Source organism: Coturnix japonica, chromosome 12 (genome assembly GCF_001577835.2).
Source record: "Coturnix japonica isolate 7356 chromosome 12, Coturnix japonica 2.1, whole genome shotgun sequence".
In the NCBI taxonomy this organism is placed as follows: domain Eukaryota; kingdom Metazoa; phylum Chordata; class Aves; order Galliformes; family Phasianidae; genus Coturnix; species Coturnix japonica.
Genome location: NC_029527.1, coordinates 8,339,432 through 8,358,377, shown reverse-complemented (window position 1 = coordinate 8,358,377; position 18,946 = coordinate 8,339,432). Strand labels below are relative to the sequence as shown.

General features: G+C 39.4%; 2 protein-coding genes across 3 annotated transcripts; one reads left to right on the top strand and one right to left on the bottom strand.

Annotated features, from left to right (window-relative positions):
- Positions 1-900: 900 nt before the first annotated feature.
- TMEM43 (transmembrane protein 43) lies at positions 901-9,824 on the bottom strand. 2 transcript variants are annotated; one of them, XM_032447256.1, is made up of 13 exons: positions 9,717-9,824; positions 8,891-9,040; positions 8,124-8,258; positions 7,907-8,001; positions 7,724-7,773; positions 6,190-6,259; positions 5,422-5,492; positions 5,140-5,261; positions 4,464-4,538; positions 4,283-4,384; positions 2,710-2,827; positions 2,088-2,323; positions 901-1,783 (listed from the first exon to the last, which is right to left on the bottom strand). In XM_032447256.1, the coding sequence occupies exons 1-12, from the start codon at positions 9,726-9,728 to the stop codon at positions 2,121-2,123; spliced, it is 1,203 nt and encodes a 400-aa protein (XP_032303147.1). In that variant the 5' UTR covers positions 9,729-9,824; the 3' UTR covers positions 901-1,783; positions 2,088-2,120. The 2 variants fall into 2 exon arrangements, with proteins under 2 accessions (XP_032303147.1, XP_015730750.1); XM_015875264.2 differs by having other exon boundaries at positions 904-1,783; positions 2,114-2,323.
- Positions 9,825-9,838: 14 nt separating this feature from the next.
- CHCHD4 (coiled-coil-helix-coiled-coil-helix domain containing 4) lies at positions 9,839-18,307 on the top strand. The gene is made up of 3 exons (XM_015875265.1): positions 9,839-9,982; positions 12,343-12,441; positions 17,170-18,307. Exons 1-3 carry the CDS (start codon positions 9,961-9,963, stop codon positions 17,463-17,465), a joined length of 417 nt encoding a protein of 138 aa, XP_015730751.1. The 5' UTR covers positions 9,839-9,960; the 3' UTR covers positions 17,466-18,307.
- Positions 18,308-18,946: the final 639 nt, after the last annotated feature.

Here is an 18,946-nt window from a genome sequence, read left to right as displayed (position 1 = left end):
AAAACAAAACCTCTCACATAAAGTGGTAAAACTGCAGTGGACTGGAGAGGGCAGAATTCCTTCTGTGTCAGTGGCTGCACAGGGTACGTTACAAGATGAGTACTTTGAATGCAAGGATCTAAGTCCAGCTGGCATCAGTAATGTTTCATCTGCTTCAAAAGGGAGCTGGAAGCAGCTGTATCACAGTGAGTCAGCACTTCCCAACTTCAGTCAGCACTTACTGGACTTAAATGCATGAAGTTATGAGTTCAGCCAGCTCTCTCAAACTAAGCACGCAAAAGATGAGAGTAAATACAATTTAAGGGAGAGCAAAGCAGAGAGGAACAAAGCAGAAAGCAGATACACATTCTGACAGAGCATGCTAAGCAGGCAAGAAAAATACTGCTTCAGTTGGTTTGATAGAAATTTGTATACATGCAATGAAACAGAGCTTTGGCTCCACCTGGATACCTACCCTCAGAAACATTAAGTTCTTCAGTTTTGCACCATTCTTGTGTGCAGATGAGCATGTAAGATGAAAGTGTTCTAAACTGCTGAATGCAAAAGAAGCCTCTAAAAAGCAAAAAAAAAAACCACCTGAATCCAGTCAAGATGAATGACCATATTTCTCAGATGATCCTATGGAGGGAAGGAAGCTACTATTTCTTAAGTAGTAAGAGCAAAGAGGAGTAAAAACACCACTGGTAGGCTGGAATCAGCCTTATCATTAAGCACATGGACAAGATAACAGCTGTGAGGTTACAGGTGATACAAAACCCAACTGCACATTTGCCTCCACCAACAGTGGAAAACTTGTTCATCCAAAGTTACAAAACTAATCCTCCACACGCTTGGATGTCGTTCCTGGATGTGAAATAAGCAGTGCTTAAAGGTAATGAAAAAGAAGCCTACAGACCAACCTTCTGAAAATTGTATTTTATTAAATATACAAAAAGCACTTCCATAGAAAAATTGCACCTTCATCTCCCATGTGCTAATGCTGGTTAGTTTCCTGCATCATGAAGATACATAGAAACAAATTTCCTTTGGTATGGGGAATACAGGCATAATTCAGCTTCAAAATGCATTCACTGAAGACATTATTTTTGTACCAAATTATGTTTACTTACAGAAGGAAAAACACATTGGTAGAGCACATCTGGAAGCCAAACTAGCTACCTAGAGAGACAAGGTTGCCTCTAAACTCAAGAACTATTTACAGAAACAAAACCTGTAAGCTTGAGCCATTGCAGCACTACAGGAAGCTGTTATAACACGATATAAAGCTCAAAATTCAAGCTACTACATCTATGAAATCTAATCAGGCAAAAATGTGTTCATTATTTAATTTCATAGAGGTCTTATTTTTAAAATTAAAGGCGAGTGACCTCTGAGTATCTCCTCAAATAAGGGCAATTCAGTGTTTTTAATAGAGCTGTAGCATTTTGGGTGCTTAACCAAGAACATCTTCACAGACCCTTTTAAAAGTTGAGGAAAGTCACTGCTTTTCTGACATATCTTCCTTGCCTCAAACCACTACTAACCTGGCCACTTGAGATTCCAAGCTACTTTCAAAACCCCCAGCTCAAAAGCATAAATGTTACTGAAGTATTGTGTCAAAAGTCGCTTCTCCTTTAATTCACTTTCAAGTAGTTTAGCCAAAGTAGTACACATGATTGTATGAGTGAGAAAAAGTAGCAGGAGGGATTGTCAGAGGCAGGTACACACACGCATTTCCTACGGATTCCACATCAGTCCATGTGATGAAGCTGGTACTTTGTCCATAATATATAAGGTGCCCCACCTGCCAATGAGAATTTGCCAGTTTTCAGATCAGGGTGAATTAGTAAGAGGTGAAAGACAGATGGTACTTTTACACTGACTTATAATGAATACAGATGCTCCCAAATGTTTTTGTTTTCTTTTTTCCTGAACTCGGTGTCACTGAATTCCTACAAGCAGCATTCTATTGTAATCTTTATCACAGACAATACGTTTATCAACAGCCACACTCAAGACCCCTCCCCAAATCTTGGCTCACGCTGCTGAAGCACAATGTACTGTAAGCAATGTAACCAAAACAGAAATGCACATAAAAAGCTTCTAAACGGGATTTAGTGCAGAACCTGAGTACCTCTTTCTCACTGATGCTTCTTTGGTGGAATACGGGATTTTGCGACCACAATTGGAACTACAGAGAGCAATCCGATCAGCAAAGCCCAGAGAGGGCGGTAGAAGAGCCAGCCAACGGAGATGGTCAGAAGTGACAGTGAGCTGGCCATGCAGAAGGCAAAAGCTTTCAATCCGATGTTAACCAGATCTCGAACAACAGGAAACCAGTCCACTGTGGAAAGAATTAAACAAGGGATAAAAGAGTTGATCATCATTTATTTACAAGGACTCCTTATTATGCCTGGGATTCACACAAACTATGGCGATCAAGAGGCAGACTCAAGTTATTATAAGGGCAATGGAAAAGGCATTTCAGGAGAGCATCCTCAAGGCATTTGATAAATAAGTCACATCTGAACATCTAAGACAACAGCATCCTCATCTCTTTAGATAAGAAGTCATGCAAAATTAAGTCTGAAGTCTTATCCAAGGCTTATGAGGCATCACAGACTCCTTCTGGCCTTCAAATAAATTCATTTCACATGTAAGCAACATAGAATCATAAACCGTACAGCATCCTATTTCTAAATTCATTTTAGCTTTCTGTCACCAACCTACCCAAAGTGTAAACAATCCGGGTCATTAGGCTGATGCCTACAAACATTGCCAGCCAGCCTGCTGCACGGAGGGCCCAGGTCTTCATGGTGTTACTTTCATGCTCCTTCTGAAACACCTCCTGAAAGCAAGAAACAGGCTGCATGTAATGATACTTAAGTTCTCTTGAGATCCAGCTCTTTCCAGTACAATATAGGAGCAAGTCAGAGTCAACAGTAGAAGATACATTGCAGCTCATTCCTCAGGGCCTTTCTTTTACATCAATAGCCAAGCACATTACACAAGATTTCAAAGTGCAGCAAAAAGGAAAGCTGCATTTATTTAAATAAAGACAGCAAAACACGCACCCTCAGGCACTCTCTGTAACCCCAATCAGAAAGCACAGAGTTTCAGTGCTCTTTATTGTGGAAAATAAGACTGCAGTAAGTACACATAACATGAAGGAAACACCTGATTTTGTTATGTTTGCAGCAAGACAGAACAGGCAATAAGATCCACTGATGGCTGAAGGAAAGGTGCATGAAAGAAAACAAGCAGTGTGTAGGAAAGCAAAGATAAAAAGGTATGTGTACATTTTTTAAAGCACTAAAAGCACCTATTTGCAAAAATGCCCCTTTTCCTCTATAAAAAAATTCACATACAGATGGCTAAGAAATAAGAAAACACAGGAAAGATAGAAAAATGTCTGATTGACAACTTGTATGGCTGAGGACTCTATAATTTATTCACTCTTAGCTCATTTCCAATTAACTAAAATTCTAATTAATGAAGATTAAGAGCTCACAGCAGAGAGCTGCTTCTACTGCTGCTCCCTTTCAACTTGGGGAAAAAAAAAGAAAAAAAGCCTTTTTGTCTGCTGTTGGCAGATACTGTAAATTCCTGACATCTGGAACTTCTACAGCAGGGCACAAAGGAATCATTAATGGAAATCAACCTACTAAGAGGAGTCAATGAATCACTAAATTGCCTGAGCATGCAGGATTTATTGGAGCATTATGCACTGCCTGAAGGCTCTTTCTCAGTCAGAGTAGCAGTAAACATTTCAAACAAGCCTAAACTCTCTGTTAAGAGAGGCTGAAGAATGGATAGCTCCTATGATTTGTCTAATTAAAGCCTGATTTTTACTGTTTTTGTGTATAACCTTTTCAAAAGCGTATGTTTGTGTATAAGTGGGAGGCTACCAAAAATCAAATCAAGCCAAAATGAGAAGGCACAGGAACAGTTCTTAGAGCAAATGATAGTCACCAGCAGCCACACAAGCTGACTTATTTTTTAATACAGTTACTTTAGCTGTAGCTACCTCTAAAAAGGGAAAGAAGAACAGAAGTAACTATAGCCAAATTATATACTGCTAACAGGTGAAGTACAGCTTTTTGCAGCAACACAAAAACATGAAGAAACTGGGAAGGAAAAAACAGGCTATAATGCTTTGACCTAGATATAGCACAGAGAAAAGCCAAAGTTTACATCTCCTCCTCTGCAACAGGCTTGAAGGAGAATTAAAGCTTATTCCATGTCTGCTTCTGCACTACGATCTGCAGTTTCAACCCTTTACTGGCATGGTGTGATCTCTTACCTCTACAGAGAGATCCCCAGAGTAGAGAATCTGAAGAACATCTCCAGACTTGGTGTGATATGGAACGAGTTGATCGCCTTTCTGCCGAGCAATCACAGTTACCTTGGAAGAAAGGCAAAGAATGTTAGTGGTTACTGAGTTGGGGACAGAGCTCGGATAACACAAATAGCTGAAGATCTACCTTATCAGGTGAGCCCAAGTGGGGGTCATGTCCACTCAGACCAGCATAGAAGAATGAGACACGAAGGTCTCCCACCTACAAATAAGAAGAATATTGGAAATCAGAGAAAGATTTCTTTACAAAGGAGAATCACAGGAAAGAAAACTCTTCATAGGAACACTTCTTGTATCATCACTTGTCTTGAACATTCGTGGCAAGACAGAGGATACCATGTAAGATAGCCAGGCTGCATTTTTTCTGGGCCTAGTTGATAGCCAAAACAAGACAGCTAAGATGTTTCTTTGCAATATTCTTTCTGATTTAGCTGCAGGAACATATTAACATCAAATAGATCCTACACTCATCCTTGCAATTTTATTTTTTGGCAAAGAAAGGCAGCACTAACTAGCAACAAACTTTGTACTCAGTAAGGCAGAAGTAGAAACCACCTCCCACATCATCCAATGTTGTTCCATCTAAAATCAAGGCAAACAAAAAAAAAAGAAATAAAAACAGAAAATGAAGGTGCAAGCAGGATCAGAAGCTTCCAGCAAGGAGTCACTCTTATTAATGGTCCTGTCCTATGTGATGCTCTGCACTCCAATTTTTACATGTTTAAAAAGAAATGGGACATACCCCAGCTTTCTTTTTTCACACAACAGTAATTGCTGCTTTGGTTTTATCTTTCTCATCTTACTTCTGGACGCCTGGGGTTCTCGCTGTGGTAAAAATAATCTCCTCCCCGGGTAACATCAGCATGTGGATCCTCAAGGTGTGCCAAGCTCAGCTGCTTGAAGTCATCAATCTTATCCACAAGGCCTAAGCAGAACAAAGAACCAAGCTCAGGTTTGGTGTTGAACAGACATTTTGCAGGCTGGCTTCCTGATTATCACTTGTAACAATCACCATTGCAGAAATAAGTGAAGTTTGCAGCTCTACTGGAATAAACAATGCAAAGTCAGTACAGAGTAATTCTTACCTTTGGAAAGGACAAAGCTGCCAACCTGGACATTAGGAGAAACAGCAGTAAAGGACTCCACAGCCATGGCACTGGGGAACAGACAGAGCTCCTGATTAGTTCCACAATTATGATCAAACTACTGCTTTACAGTATTTAATATAAAGCACAGTTCTAAGCTTCATTCAAGTCATGTTTGGGGTTGTTGGTTTGTGGGGTTTTTTTGCCAAATGGTTTCCTGCATCCTTAGGAACCAAACATGTGCTGTAAGAACGACAAGCAAGCTAAAACTTAGCACTAAAAGTGGTACACTGTAGCATAATTAAAATGCTGTAGGTGAGAGAAATACAGAACGGATTATATGTGGGCAATTGCTATAAATAAGCCTGAGCTCATACACGCTGCCTTAGAAGAACAGCATGCAAGTGGTATGGCAAGCTTGTGGGATGCTTGCTATTCTCATTCTATTTTTAACAGAAGAACTAGCAACAGACTAATAAAAGTAAAAAAGAAACCCATTCAGTTCTCCCATACACAATCCACATGGTCCAACTGTAAAATAGCAGCCTGATGTAGAGCCATTACTAATAAGCAGTATTCCATCAGGAATGTTGGATTCTGGCTCCATTAGGCAGCTTTGAACCGCTGTTTCATTTAATTTCTCTCAACTACAAAGAGACAAAGAGTTTCTATCCACTTTGCTACACCATGAAGATTTGTCATTGAGTTCTCATCATCAATCAGATTCACTGACAGAACCCAGAGGGACTGTGCTAGGTGGTAAATTACCTGGGATTTTTGTGTCCTATTTCTCGATCAAAATTCCTGCTGTTCACAACTTCGGATTTCCATTCAGTATCTAAGGAAAATGATATGAACATTGAGAAGAGAGCAACAACTGCCACTCAGATCTTAGTTACCGATGACACCTCTAAATCAATGAATCAGTTCAAATTACACTCATTTTTTATTTTTTTTTTAAATCAAGGTACACAATGGGATAGTCTATAATGATACTTAAATCTGACCTCCTAATATATTAACAATGAGTGGAGGGACTAAGAAAAAAAAGACCTTAGGGATAAAACTGTAACTCAGCATTGCATGGTAGAAGGTTTGCTGTTAGCATCTTCCCTGATCAGGCTTTAATTCCTGGCTCCTCTCTTTGGGAGCAAGCAAGGAAAAGCTTAGAGTTCTGCCAGAGCTAGCAGATTTCAGTGTAGTCAAGTAAGACAGAAAAGATACCTGTACATGCCACTGTCACATAGCACTGCCTCGATTCAGGCCACAGCATCCTCTCCACACCCCCAGAGCACATTCCTTATAGGTACAAGTAGCTTTTTTGCAACTCATACAAAACTAGAGTCCCTTTTTTTGAGCAGTCTCTGTACTAAATACATGCTCTATGCCTCCAGGGAGGAGAAGAGAGAAAGGAAGAGAGTTTGGCTAAACACTGGAGTGGGGATCACTGTAAAGGATATTCTAGTGTACCAGGTTTACGTGTCAAGATTTTTGTAGCTTTGGGGAGGGCTGCAGGGGTGGAAGAAGCATGAGAAGCAAGAGTAGCGGGGAGACTGTAAACCCACACCCACACTGCTTCCTGCCTCACTTAAGACATCAAGTGCAACCTGAAGCAGTAACAAGGGCAGTGATGTCCAGATTGACTCTGAGCCTGGAAAATAGCGGAAGTAACTGTGTTTTGCTACTAACCAAATCACTAATTAAGTATTTAATTTTGTTGACAATAGGTACATGGTAATATACAGACTTCAACTGGACACCATTTCTGAGAGCATAGCTTTTTTTTGGATCTTTTCTTTAACAGCTGTTCCTCATATCTCACGCCCACCACTAGCTTTGCTCCTTTGCTGTCTCTGTGCTGCACAGTCTCATGCTTCACTGAACTGGAGTATTCTTATTATCACACCCAGAAATCACTGCACACCTACATTACATGGGCTTTAGTTGTGAATAAATGAAGCACAGAGAATAAGCTCCAGAGATACAATGACTCAGAGTATTTTTCCACCATCAGGTAGATTAGAACTATCCTCCCAGTTCTCCTCCTGCCAAAAAAGCATTTGCCAAACGCCACAACACATATCAGAAGGTGCTGGAGGTTTTCATTAGTTCATGTGAACACTAAAACTCTCAACATGCTGCCATCTGGCTTAGCAAAATAACTTTTACTTATTTATTTATATAGTTTTCTTTCCCAAGGAAAAAAAAATAGATGTTTTTTTCAAGAAAATCAAGATAGATATATAGGAAAGCCCAAAGTTTCACACATAAAAACAAAAGGATTTTCTGCAGATCAACTTACTATACGAGTACTTTGTCTCTTTCTTGATCTCACCATTTTCTTCATACTCCCTGCAAAGAAAAAGAGTGAAGCAAGAAGCAAAATAGCACACACACAAACCAGCTCAATACAGAATGCACGTTTCAACTGACCCTGTTAATAAAACACTCCTATAAACAACTTTTAAAGACCTGTTTCACTCACCTGGAATCTTCATATTCAACCCACTGGTACATTTCCACTTTGCGCTTAAGCTTGACAGCCTGGACGGACAGCCCATAGCTGGGATCAAACAAAGGCTATTTGAAATACAAAGAAAACACAAGTCAGTAGGAATTAGTGAGGCATCTGTGAGCATTTCAACACTCCAATCCCTCCAAACTTGAAATTCTCCCATATCCAAGATGTTAGCTTTACTTACCTTTGCTGTGCTCAGAACGCCTGCTAAGTGCACCAGACTCCCCTCATTTTGTTGAGATACCCTGTGAATGTTGTCAAGAGGGATCACAAGAGAAAGTCCCTCATCAAGAGATTTAGCTGTCCTCAAAGCTCGTCCCTGTAGTCACGAAAAGCAAAATCAAGCTGTGGAGAATCAATGGCATATCATTATCTTATGAAAATAGTAGAAGACAAGTGATCTGCAGAGCCCAAGGACTTCTCAAGACATTCATCCTCAAGGCATAATCTGAAAACACACTTGTAATTCACCATTCTCCTCCAAGTCTAAAACCAAAACAAAGTAACGAGAGTAATTAACACCCTCACTTTTGCAACACTGAATGAGTTCCTATAACAAAATCCTAACAGCACTAGAAATGAATTCCCTATGTTATCTCAAGATAGAGACAGAAGAACTGAACGTGGCTGGCTCGTTCGGCTTCTTTCTATAGCACTACAGCCTCTTTCACCGGGAGCTCATAGGTTTGGGATCTTTTTCCTCACCATACACAGACACTGTTTCTATTACACACCGTTCCACAGCAAGAACATCTATGACTCTGTGATTTCATTCTTACATCCCAAGAATAAGCATCAGCCTCACCCGACACGCTGCCTTCTTTACACTGATGAAGCAATAAAACTACAGCATGACCATTTCCTTGACCCTATACATACAAAACTAGTTGAATGCCACCTTGGCCAACCATTTTAAAGCTGTATATAAACTCTTGATAGTACTTCACTTACTTCATTGGTAAAAAGAAGGTAGAAGGACAGAAGAAATGTCCCAAGTCCTATAAGCATGCCTCCAGAAGTCTCGCTGAGCCTCTCCAGGAACCCTGGCTTGGCCTCGCTGGTGATTTTGACATGTTCTTTTTTGCTTCCTGTGTCAGAAAACTGTTGGAGGTAAACCAGAAATGTAATATTGGTATAAAAGCAGATGGTCTGTTTCAAAAGGAGCTCTTTACCTTTGCTAAATTGCTTAACCACTGCTAAACGGCACTGCTTGCATTGGAGCTGAACCTTCCCACACTTATTAAATCACAGAATCACAGAATGACCCGGGTTGGAAGGGACCTCAAGGATCATGTAGTTCCAACCCCCTAAATGCCTTGTCCCAATTTTGATACCAGAAATACAGCCAGTAAATAGACCTTAACTAAGAAAAACAATGCCTATAGCATTGGCAAAGCACATCCCTTCACACATCCTTCAGCCTGTCTCTACGTTCCCTATTTGGTATCCACACCCAGCGACAAACTGAGTAATACTCCCAAATTCCAGACTAGCTACAGCACAGCTATAAATACCACAATGCAATCCCACAGCACACCCTGCCATAACTGCACCTTGGGGGACTAGAAGAGCTCTCAGAACAAACTTCTGCTGCTATGCTGAGCATTGCCACATTAGAACACCAACAACACAGGGTGTGAGGAGCACCACAGCTCTGTGCTGTGGGTAATACCCAAGCAGCAATAGCGGGTAGAGAGGGGAGGAGGCGAGGCCCCTCTGGAGGAGCCAAGCGGGATCTGACAGCTATTGGGATCCCCCACAGGAGCTTATCACTTACATTCCTCGACATCTTCGGCCTCTTTCCCTCACAAACCAGAGAATCCACCAACGACAACCGCTCAGCAGCAGCCGCGCCCACCTCGATGTGAGGGCGTATGCTTCCTGGTGTTAGAGTTCAGTGTGTGTTCTTCCGGAGGTCAGCGGGCACAGCGTGGAGCTGCGGCGGTGTTGGAGGAGGAGGGGAAGGACGCGGAGCCGGTCTGCGATCGCACTGAGTGTGAAAGGCAGCGGGCGGCTCCGCCATGTCCTACTGCAGGCAAGAAGGTGGGTGCCTGCGTCCTCACAATGTCACCCTGAGGCGCGGGGGCGGCGCCGCTCGAAGGGTGGAGGGGAGGCCGCGGGTTGTGTGGGTGTGGGGCACCACACGTTTCATTTCTAACCTGGGGGATGCATTTATCTTTCCCCCTTTGTGGATTGTGATTTATCTTTCCTCCCTTGGTGTGGAGTTTCATGCTGCAAAGAATGTCCTGAGTGCTGCTTTGAAAGGATAAACTCGTCACTCTGGATAGTGATTATATACTGTGATAACTTCTGGTTCTCTTTGCCTTATTATTATTAACTCACTTTATTGATATCTTGTATTTTTACCAGCTCTGTCCATTGCCTTATGGCATCCTACAAAATGAATGATAGCTGCAGTTATAGTTCATGTTATAGTTGTGGTGATGGGGTTATAGTTATACTTCATGCTAGCAGTGATGATATTTCATCCACTTCTAGTTCATTTCATGTATGAAATCCCAGCTGTTCTGCACTGTAAAGTTGGCTGGAATGCCACACGGCTGACAATAGTTTCCCTTTTTGAAAGAATCCAGGTTTATCTGCTTTTCACACCTAGTGTTCAAGACCAGGTTGGATGGGACCCTGGGCAACCTCATCTAGTAAAGGTGTATGTTTGGTGGCCCTGCCAGGCAGGGGGGTTGGAACTACATGATCCTTGAGGTCCCTTCCAACCTGGGTCATTCTGTGATTCTGTGAGACTGAATGCAAAGAAAGGGAATTACTGAACGTTTTCTGGTAGAGGTCATGCTGAAGGACAAGAAGATGCTAATTCATAACGTGCTTTGTCATTGCAGTGGCCTTTCTGAATTTGGAGCTGAAGTCTTTGGGGTGCTCATTCCAGTCTGTGAATGCTGTGTTATACATTCAGAAAAGCTTCAGTTAGATGTTCTCTTCTGCCTGTATCTGCCTTAAAGCAGTTTTCTACAACCTTACAGAGTTGTTGGGAAACTTTGCCCTGGTTGCCAGCCAAGCCTGTTTTTTTTTTCCCCCTTCATAACTACTTTGTTAAATCAAGAGTGACACAAGAGCAGGAAGTACGCTCTGTTTTTCTGCCCTTGTTAATGTTTGCAGCACCTTTCAACACAGGCTGCTCTAGACCGTTAAAGTGCTCTTTAGTATTTAATTCACATAATAATTATAGACTATGACATGACTCTGTAATGGAGGCTGCTGATCTTAATTAATATCCTGCTGAATGCTTTCTGTAGCACAGGAGAGTTTTTCCTTTCACTTTTGGTCCATTTCCATCCAGCCTCTTTAGCTGAATTTGTTCTCCCAAGAGAGCAGTAGTTTCAGATGGTTTCAAAACAGCTCTTTAACTTTGCAATCCAGTGAACTGTACAGTGATTTACAGCTGTTACAGTACTTTGCTGTGAAAAGCAGAACTCTAGAGCGAAAGGATTTGGTAGTTTCTATATATTCTAACATGTAAATGGGTAATGAGTATTACTTATGTAATGAGTGCTTTAAAAGAGGACTTCCCAAACTGTTTTATGTTCACCTCATCCTCACTTCCTTCCTGTATAACATAATAATTAGTTTCTTCTACAAGGTGCTGTGACTTTAATAATTAGTTTCTTTTACCCACGTGGGATTTGTGGCTTCATATTCAGTGGCAGTGTTGCTTAAGGTACTTCATTTTGGGTTGCTTGCACCCAGCTCCTGTCACTGTGCTGTGCTGATCCCTGACTCGGTTAAAGAGGGGAAGGAGCGGAGAAGGTGGTGTTAAAAAGCAAGTTCTCTGTGACATCTGTTAAATGCTGCCTCAGCTTGGAAATAGTGTGCAGTCCTTTACTGCTTCCGTGAGTCCTGTATGCTGATTATGGTCTCCTTTAGAAACAAATACCTGTCTTATCACATCTCTCTTCAGTGCAGTCTCTGTAGGCATCTATTTGCATTGCATAACTGTGCCATATGCAAATATTTATTGTAAATCTCTAGTGGGTTATGACTTTTTCAGTTCTTATTGAATATTGAGAATAACTTCCTACGGTTACATGGGTGTGGTACAAAGACAATGGGTTCAGTTCTATTCTCTGTTCTAGATAAATTACTACTCATCTTTTCAAGCGTAGGTTGATTTTCTCCTAGGCCTTATTTCCAGTTCTTTTATAACTTTCAGTACCTTCCCTTTGAATACTTTCCCAATTCTCTTTATACACATTTTCCTGTGAACCAGCAACTTGTAATTGAAGATGCTCAATAAGGAAAGTAGAATTCATTCAATATTAACATCAGGGCATCATGTTGAGTATCTCATTACTGTGTTCTGGTCAGCCACTTTGTCAATTACTTACTCTCAGCTTTTCCTGATCTTTTGCTTATTGTCTCCTACACAACAGGAAAGGACAAAATTATCTTTGTGACAAAGGAGGACCATGAGACACCAAGCAGTGCTGAGCTGGTCGCAGACGATCCAGATGACCCTTATGAGGAACACGGTAAGTAGCTGAACAGAATGAAAGCGGAGATTGATACACCATGTATTTCATATGCTAATTATATTAATTCATTTTTAAAGACTGAGCTAGTAGGGCAGCGGTTTCAGTAAATAAACATTTTATTCAGTAAACTGAGAAAACTATGTAGTAAATTATACAGTCAGACTCCTCTCAGTCTTAACTTCCAAATCAGGACAGCACAAATGATGTACTTTCCAAATGTGTTTTCTTTTTCTTTCAAAGTCACCTCTTCATGACTTGTTTTAATTAGAAACCAGAAATATTAAGGGAAAAAAAATTGTCTTTTCTTGTATTAACATACTTAGAGCCATTCTCATTGTCTTTNTGAAACGACTTGAGTGCCGTTTTCAGAGTGGCTGAGGTGAGTTGAACCTCCACTGTCATTACTAGGAGTTTGTTGCCTGCCTCTGTGCAGCACAAGTTGCCTAAGTTGGCAACCTCTGAGTATCGAATTTAATGTAAATTATATGTGAATAATTTACTCTGTACTGTACAAGTGGCAAAATAACCAGTAACTGGTGATCTTTTAATTTCATGACAGGTAAGTTCAAATTACAGCTTTCAACTGTAAGGGTCTTGCCTCAAGAAGAGGCAAGTTTCAAGTTTTCAGTGACTTTGCAGTTCTTATACAGAGTATATCCAACCTGCAAATGAACTATGAGACTTAAGAGATCAGAATATTTCTGCATGACTGGTAATATTTTGGTTGCACAAAGCATATTTTAGGTTATTTCTAATGGGTGAAATATCTTGTTTCCTGTCAGGTTCAAGTACATTTTACCCACATTAATAAAATGTGCTGAATATCTGTGAATCTGGATTTTTTTTTCTTATTTCCCTTATACACTATTTAGCCTTGTCATTTTGTATGATTTCATTGCTTTCACATCAGTTGAGGCTGACATTTTCTTAGAAACTGGAAGCAAGGGGTTCTGTGACCCCCAGAGGGCAGCATTTAAGCACAGTTTAGCAGCAGTGTAGCAAAGGCATGCTTTGTTTGCTGATGCAGTATATAGTTTTGATTTATGTAATTGAAATAACTTTGCTTTCTTAACTTCATTTCATTAAACATAGCTTCAGTTGCACTGTAAGTAAATAAGTAAGAAGATATTTTTGTCTCTATAATAACTGATGCTATACTGGCTGTTCAGGCTTTGCAATAACCTTCACTGTCTTTTTGACTGTATGGTAGGGTTGACAGGTTGATAAACTGACAACTTTCAACATGCAATGAGAAAAAATGTTCTTCCTGTCTCTGCTCTCCCCTAAGTCTTTCCCAAGTGCCTGTGTCTTATTTCAGGATGTTTAGAAGCTACAGTTTAATACCTGTCTTCCAAATCTCCTATTTTCAGGGAAGTTGTGCCACTGAGATGCCATGACTAAACTGCCTATTTAATGGAAACAATCTCTGCTTTGGGCTTTTGCATTGTTTTTGTCGTGGCAGTGGTGTTTCAGCTGTTGAAAATTTCACAGAGATTCCTACAGACACTAAAATCCAAGTGGTATCTGTTACTGCCTTGACATGGGTGGAAGATGAAACATGCAAATGTTTTGTGGAAAGCAGTGTCTGAGGAGGCATAATTTCAAAAGTATTATATTTGTATGGTGTATAGAAATTTAGCAAAGTCTGATTTTTTTAATTCCCATCAGTTGAATTTTAAATCCATTATTGGTCTGTTAAGTGAAAAAGTAACAGCCTCTAATGATCAGGTGGCATCATTAAGTTCACAGTTGCTCTTCTGTGCTTTCCTGTTTCCTCTGAAAAACAGGAGACTGCTTGCAAAATAGAGGAGGAAAGCCTTTATTTCACATCTGGAGAGCATACAAAGCCTTAGAGAGTTTATCATTCACTGAACTGTTAAGTCACTTTGTGTGGTGTATGTATGACTAAACAAAGTAGCTTGCTGTTTAGCAAAGTAAATGCATACATGCAGGCTGTGTTGATCCTACATGTTCTGGTCATTCCAACTTTACCTGTCTTCCTGCTTATAATCATTCACGGTCTTTCTTTGGGGATAATAAAAGTATTGTATTCTATTAACAAAAGCTGTTGATCTAGCAACAGCATGTGGGTGTGTATTGGTCCTGGAACTAAAACAGCTATTTTTGACACCGGATTTTAAGATGAAAGAGTGCCTGTCTCAGATCTAACATAATACAGATACATGCTATGAAGATTGAAAATTGATTCTTTTGATGCCTCTGAAGAGGGGTTTCTCTCTTTTCTCTCTTTGACACCCTGTCCCAAATTGTTCTTTCTCTGATTGTACATATGCAATGAGTTCTGTGATTCTGTGAGTGTAGTGTATTGTGCCATTTATCTGGGTAATAAGCTAGTAAAAAATTAAAGGAGCCACTTCCTACTTGTTTGAATGACTTATTAATTCATTCCTCATATGTGTATTTTGCTACGTATTGAAAGGCTGTGGTGAAGAATGAAGGTGATAGTTCTAATTTATTATTGATTCTGTATTTATAACGTGTTAGATCACCTTTCTAAACTATAGAAGAAATAGAAAACCAGAAGCTAGTTACATCAGGGACACCTTGCAGTGAAATTATGTAACTATATGATTAAGAACAATAAACTCTGTGTTTAAATACTGTAATAAGCTTATTCTTAGCATGTGGTTAGTTACTGCCGTGTTTTAAGGGCTCCCTGAAAACTTCTCACTTGAACAGTATCAGGCTGCAGTGCTGCAGATCGGAACAATTCACACGTCACAGAATGAGCCACATCTAATGGGGGAGAAAATTGTGGGCAGGAAGGACATATGGGCAAAACATTCTAGAGTGTGTTGAACTGCAGAAGCTCCAACTCGTGGTTTTCATTTAAAAAACAATTGGAAGGGGCTTTGTTGTGTATAAAGTCACAGACAGACCATTCTAATTTAGCTTCTACTTTAATAGAACGCTTGACTTCCAGTGTTCAAGTTTTGCGGCATAATCCACCATAATGTCTCTCTTGATCTTTTCTACTGTACAGTACAACAGTATGGTTAAAACTGGAAAAGAATAGATTAATCATATAGATATGCCAGAACCTTATGTCTTCAGTAGTGCTGATGTGTTGTTTTTTCTGTTGGAGCCTTTTTAATCTGTAAATATTTAGTTTGCTATTTTTGCCATGTTCTTGTTTAGCATCTGGAATTAACAGACAAGAAGACTTTGAGAAGTCTTTTCAGTTGCTGGACCACTCAGGAAAACCTGTGCTCTATTTCCCTTGGGAGAAAATAAAGTTGTATTGTGTTCTTTTTTCTGATTCTGTGCTATCCATTATGAGATTTCTGCAGTCAAAACAGGAATATGTAGAGTCACTTCAACCTAAAAGTTGTAAAAGAAAAGAAATGGAAAAGGCTGACAAAGTAGGTAGGTTCAAGATAGCATTTTGAATTGCAGTATATCACCAAGTATGTTCCAACTTGAAGGCCTCATTTCTGGTCTTGTATGTTATATGTGTAAGAATTTAAAGTAAAAGATCTCCAGTTTTCATTGCAATTAGAGTTTATAAAATTACTTCTAGATGTAAATGAAGAAGGCAGTAGTGAGATTTGTGCATGAAAAGTGGTTTTTGTTATCATTACAGGTGTGATAGGGGAGTTGGCTGAAAGTGCATATGGAATTGCACCTTAAGCAAAGACAGTTGCTGTCTTCCTTCTTCTGTGCTTGTCCAAACTTATTCTAGTTGTCTTATTTTAGAGGTTAAGTCTTGAAGTGTTTTCTACAAAGGGCTAGTAAAGCAAAAACCCAAATTCTTTTTAAGAAAGAGCTTAATGAATGATCAGATGTACAGAACTGTTTTTTATGACTGGTGATGTTCCATTCAATCTTGCTTCCTATGTTTATGTCATCTTAGGCTGTGGATCATTGGTATGTAAGAATTTTAGTGGAATATTTGGTATATAACATGGAAGAAACATTTATCAGTTCAATAGTGGGGCTTCATTACAGGAAGTAGAAATACATATATTGACATAATGGCATATGTTTCTGGTTTCGTTTGTGAAACGAACAGATCCTAGAAGCTGAGAAAGAATAGGTTGTGTGAGATCAGCAAATAAAAGCTAACCCTAGCCTCAGTGTCCTATGATGTAATCAAGTGGGTTTTCTTTCCCAGGTGCAATTACCAATGGATTATGACTCACTGGATCAGTGGCATTGAGGCTGCATTTGAAAGAAGGGTTAATTTGGAGAATTAAAGATAGTAATCCTGTCCATTGCAGACTTGTGATTTGAATAGATAAAGTTTACTTTCATTTTAAGTGTGTTCTTACCTCAACTGAAAGTTTTTCTGTTCTGGATTTCCTGCTCAAATTTTGGGCGAAGGTTCTGTGTTACTATTCCAGAGTTCATGTAAAACAATGAAATAGCATTCATCCAGCTTGATTCAAAAGAATTCTAATCTTAATACAGGAATTAAGTTCTTATATTACATGATTTTAAGGCTTGCATGCCTCTCTGACAGAGTCTGGCAAGTGGAAAAAGACTTAATTCAGACAAAGATATAGAACTATTCTCATTTGTGCCCAATAATGGATCATAAAGATCAGAGAGAGAAGCAGACAGTCCAGGAAATGGAAGGTGTTTTGCACTCCTGAAGCTACAGAACTACTATGGTATTATTAATACTTCCTAGCAGCTTTCATTGAATGTAATTAATTTATTGGACGGAGAGCTTAACTTTACTTCTCTCTTTTATTTGTTCAGGATTGATATTGCCCAATGGAGATATCAATTGGAACTGCCCATGTCTGGGTGGAATGGCTAGTGGTCCCTGTGGGGAACAGTTCAAGTCAGCCTTTTCTTGTTTCCACTATAGCACAGAAGAAATAAAGGGATCAGACTGTGTGGACCAATTCCGTGCTATGCAAGAATGCATGCAAAAATACCCAGATCTTTACCCTCAAGAGGATGAAAACGAAGAGAAAGAGAAGTTGAGCAAAGATTTGGAAGCTCCTCCTGTGGAAGATTCTGTTGCCAAAGAGGAGAAAGGATCTAGCTAATGAAGATGCAAGGAGGCTGTTGTCTCCATTTCTCATTTTCAGAGATGCGGACTTCTGCAGTATGTCTGTTGTCTGAGTTGTCAAAAAATGTTTCACCATTGTTCTGTACACTGTATCATAGTAAATAATTTATTGTGGAAGGAGAAATCTCAATGTGACAGTCTTGCAAATAAATACTGCAAAAAGCACCAACACGTGTGTGCGCTGTGTAACCTGTTACCAGACACAGTTAATACTTCATCAGCTGTTTTCACACATCAAGTTCTCCTTGAGTTTCGACTTGAATGATCTCTTTAAATATATGCAGCTGTTAACAAAAATCTCACTAGTGTACCAGGTCATCTTCATTTCAGTATGTTCTGATCAGTAGATTTTCTTTTGTAATGTTTTCTGTTCTAACAGAGATCACATTAAATGATTGTTTTTCCTTAATGACTTTTTTTTGGTACAATGATACAGGACATGAAAATGACCTAAACCTAAAATGTGTCAGATTAGGTTATGGTTACATTTTACTCACATCAGTTTATGATGTGACAGAAAAAACACAACCAAAAAAAAACCCAAAGAAATGTCTGATTTTGTTTGCTTTTAAATTTTGATAAATGGTTGTACAACCATCAATATAAATGAGTGGAAAGAATGTTGATCATTAGCTTTGTTTTTGTCAGTTTGTCAGCACAGTTTTTGTTTTCCCATAGTTAAAGCCTGCCCCTTCGCTATTTAGACAGGCTCTTGGAAAATACTTTGAGAGTACAATGAAAATGTCACCTGGTGTAATGATCTCAAAACAAATACTGTGACTTAAGTACATATTAAAAAGTAAATACTTTTTACCTTCATTGAGTGCTGTTGTTTGTTGTTGTTTTTTAAACTAAGGCTGTTTGTATTTGAGATATTCTTCTTCATTGTAAACAGACTGAATGGGGTTGTGTATTGTGCAGATCAATTGCTTGAGTTTTATTCTACTCCCATTCTTTTCTTCCTCATGCCCCCACAGAAAAAAGGCATTAAAAACATAAAACGCTGTTATTCACATTATAGAGAAGCTGAACAGCTTCTATGTGGGAATTACTTTAGAGATGCAAATAATTTAATTGCCATTCGCTATAATTTAATACCTGTGGATAAGGAAATGCTACATGTTTTTTCTTTCATTGCAGTCCTTGGGCTATGAGAGTTACGCTACAAAACCAGTTTTCCCAGTGTCTTCAGTATGTGTTCATTGCGGGTTCTCTTTAAGTGTATTCATTAACTTAACCAAAGTATAAAAAGTTGCAAGGCAATTAAGTGGAATAATGTTTAAATGCTTGCCTGTCTCGGTGGGCAGCAGTCCTGAGTGCTGAGAACCATCATTTCCTTATAATGTTCTGGTGTCTTTCTTGGATAATTTATTTCTGAATGTTTCCGAATGTTTGATGGATATTTCTCTTGAATTCTAACACCTGTATGAACCATTTGTATTTCAGCACAGCAGTTGG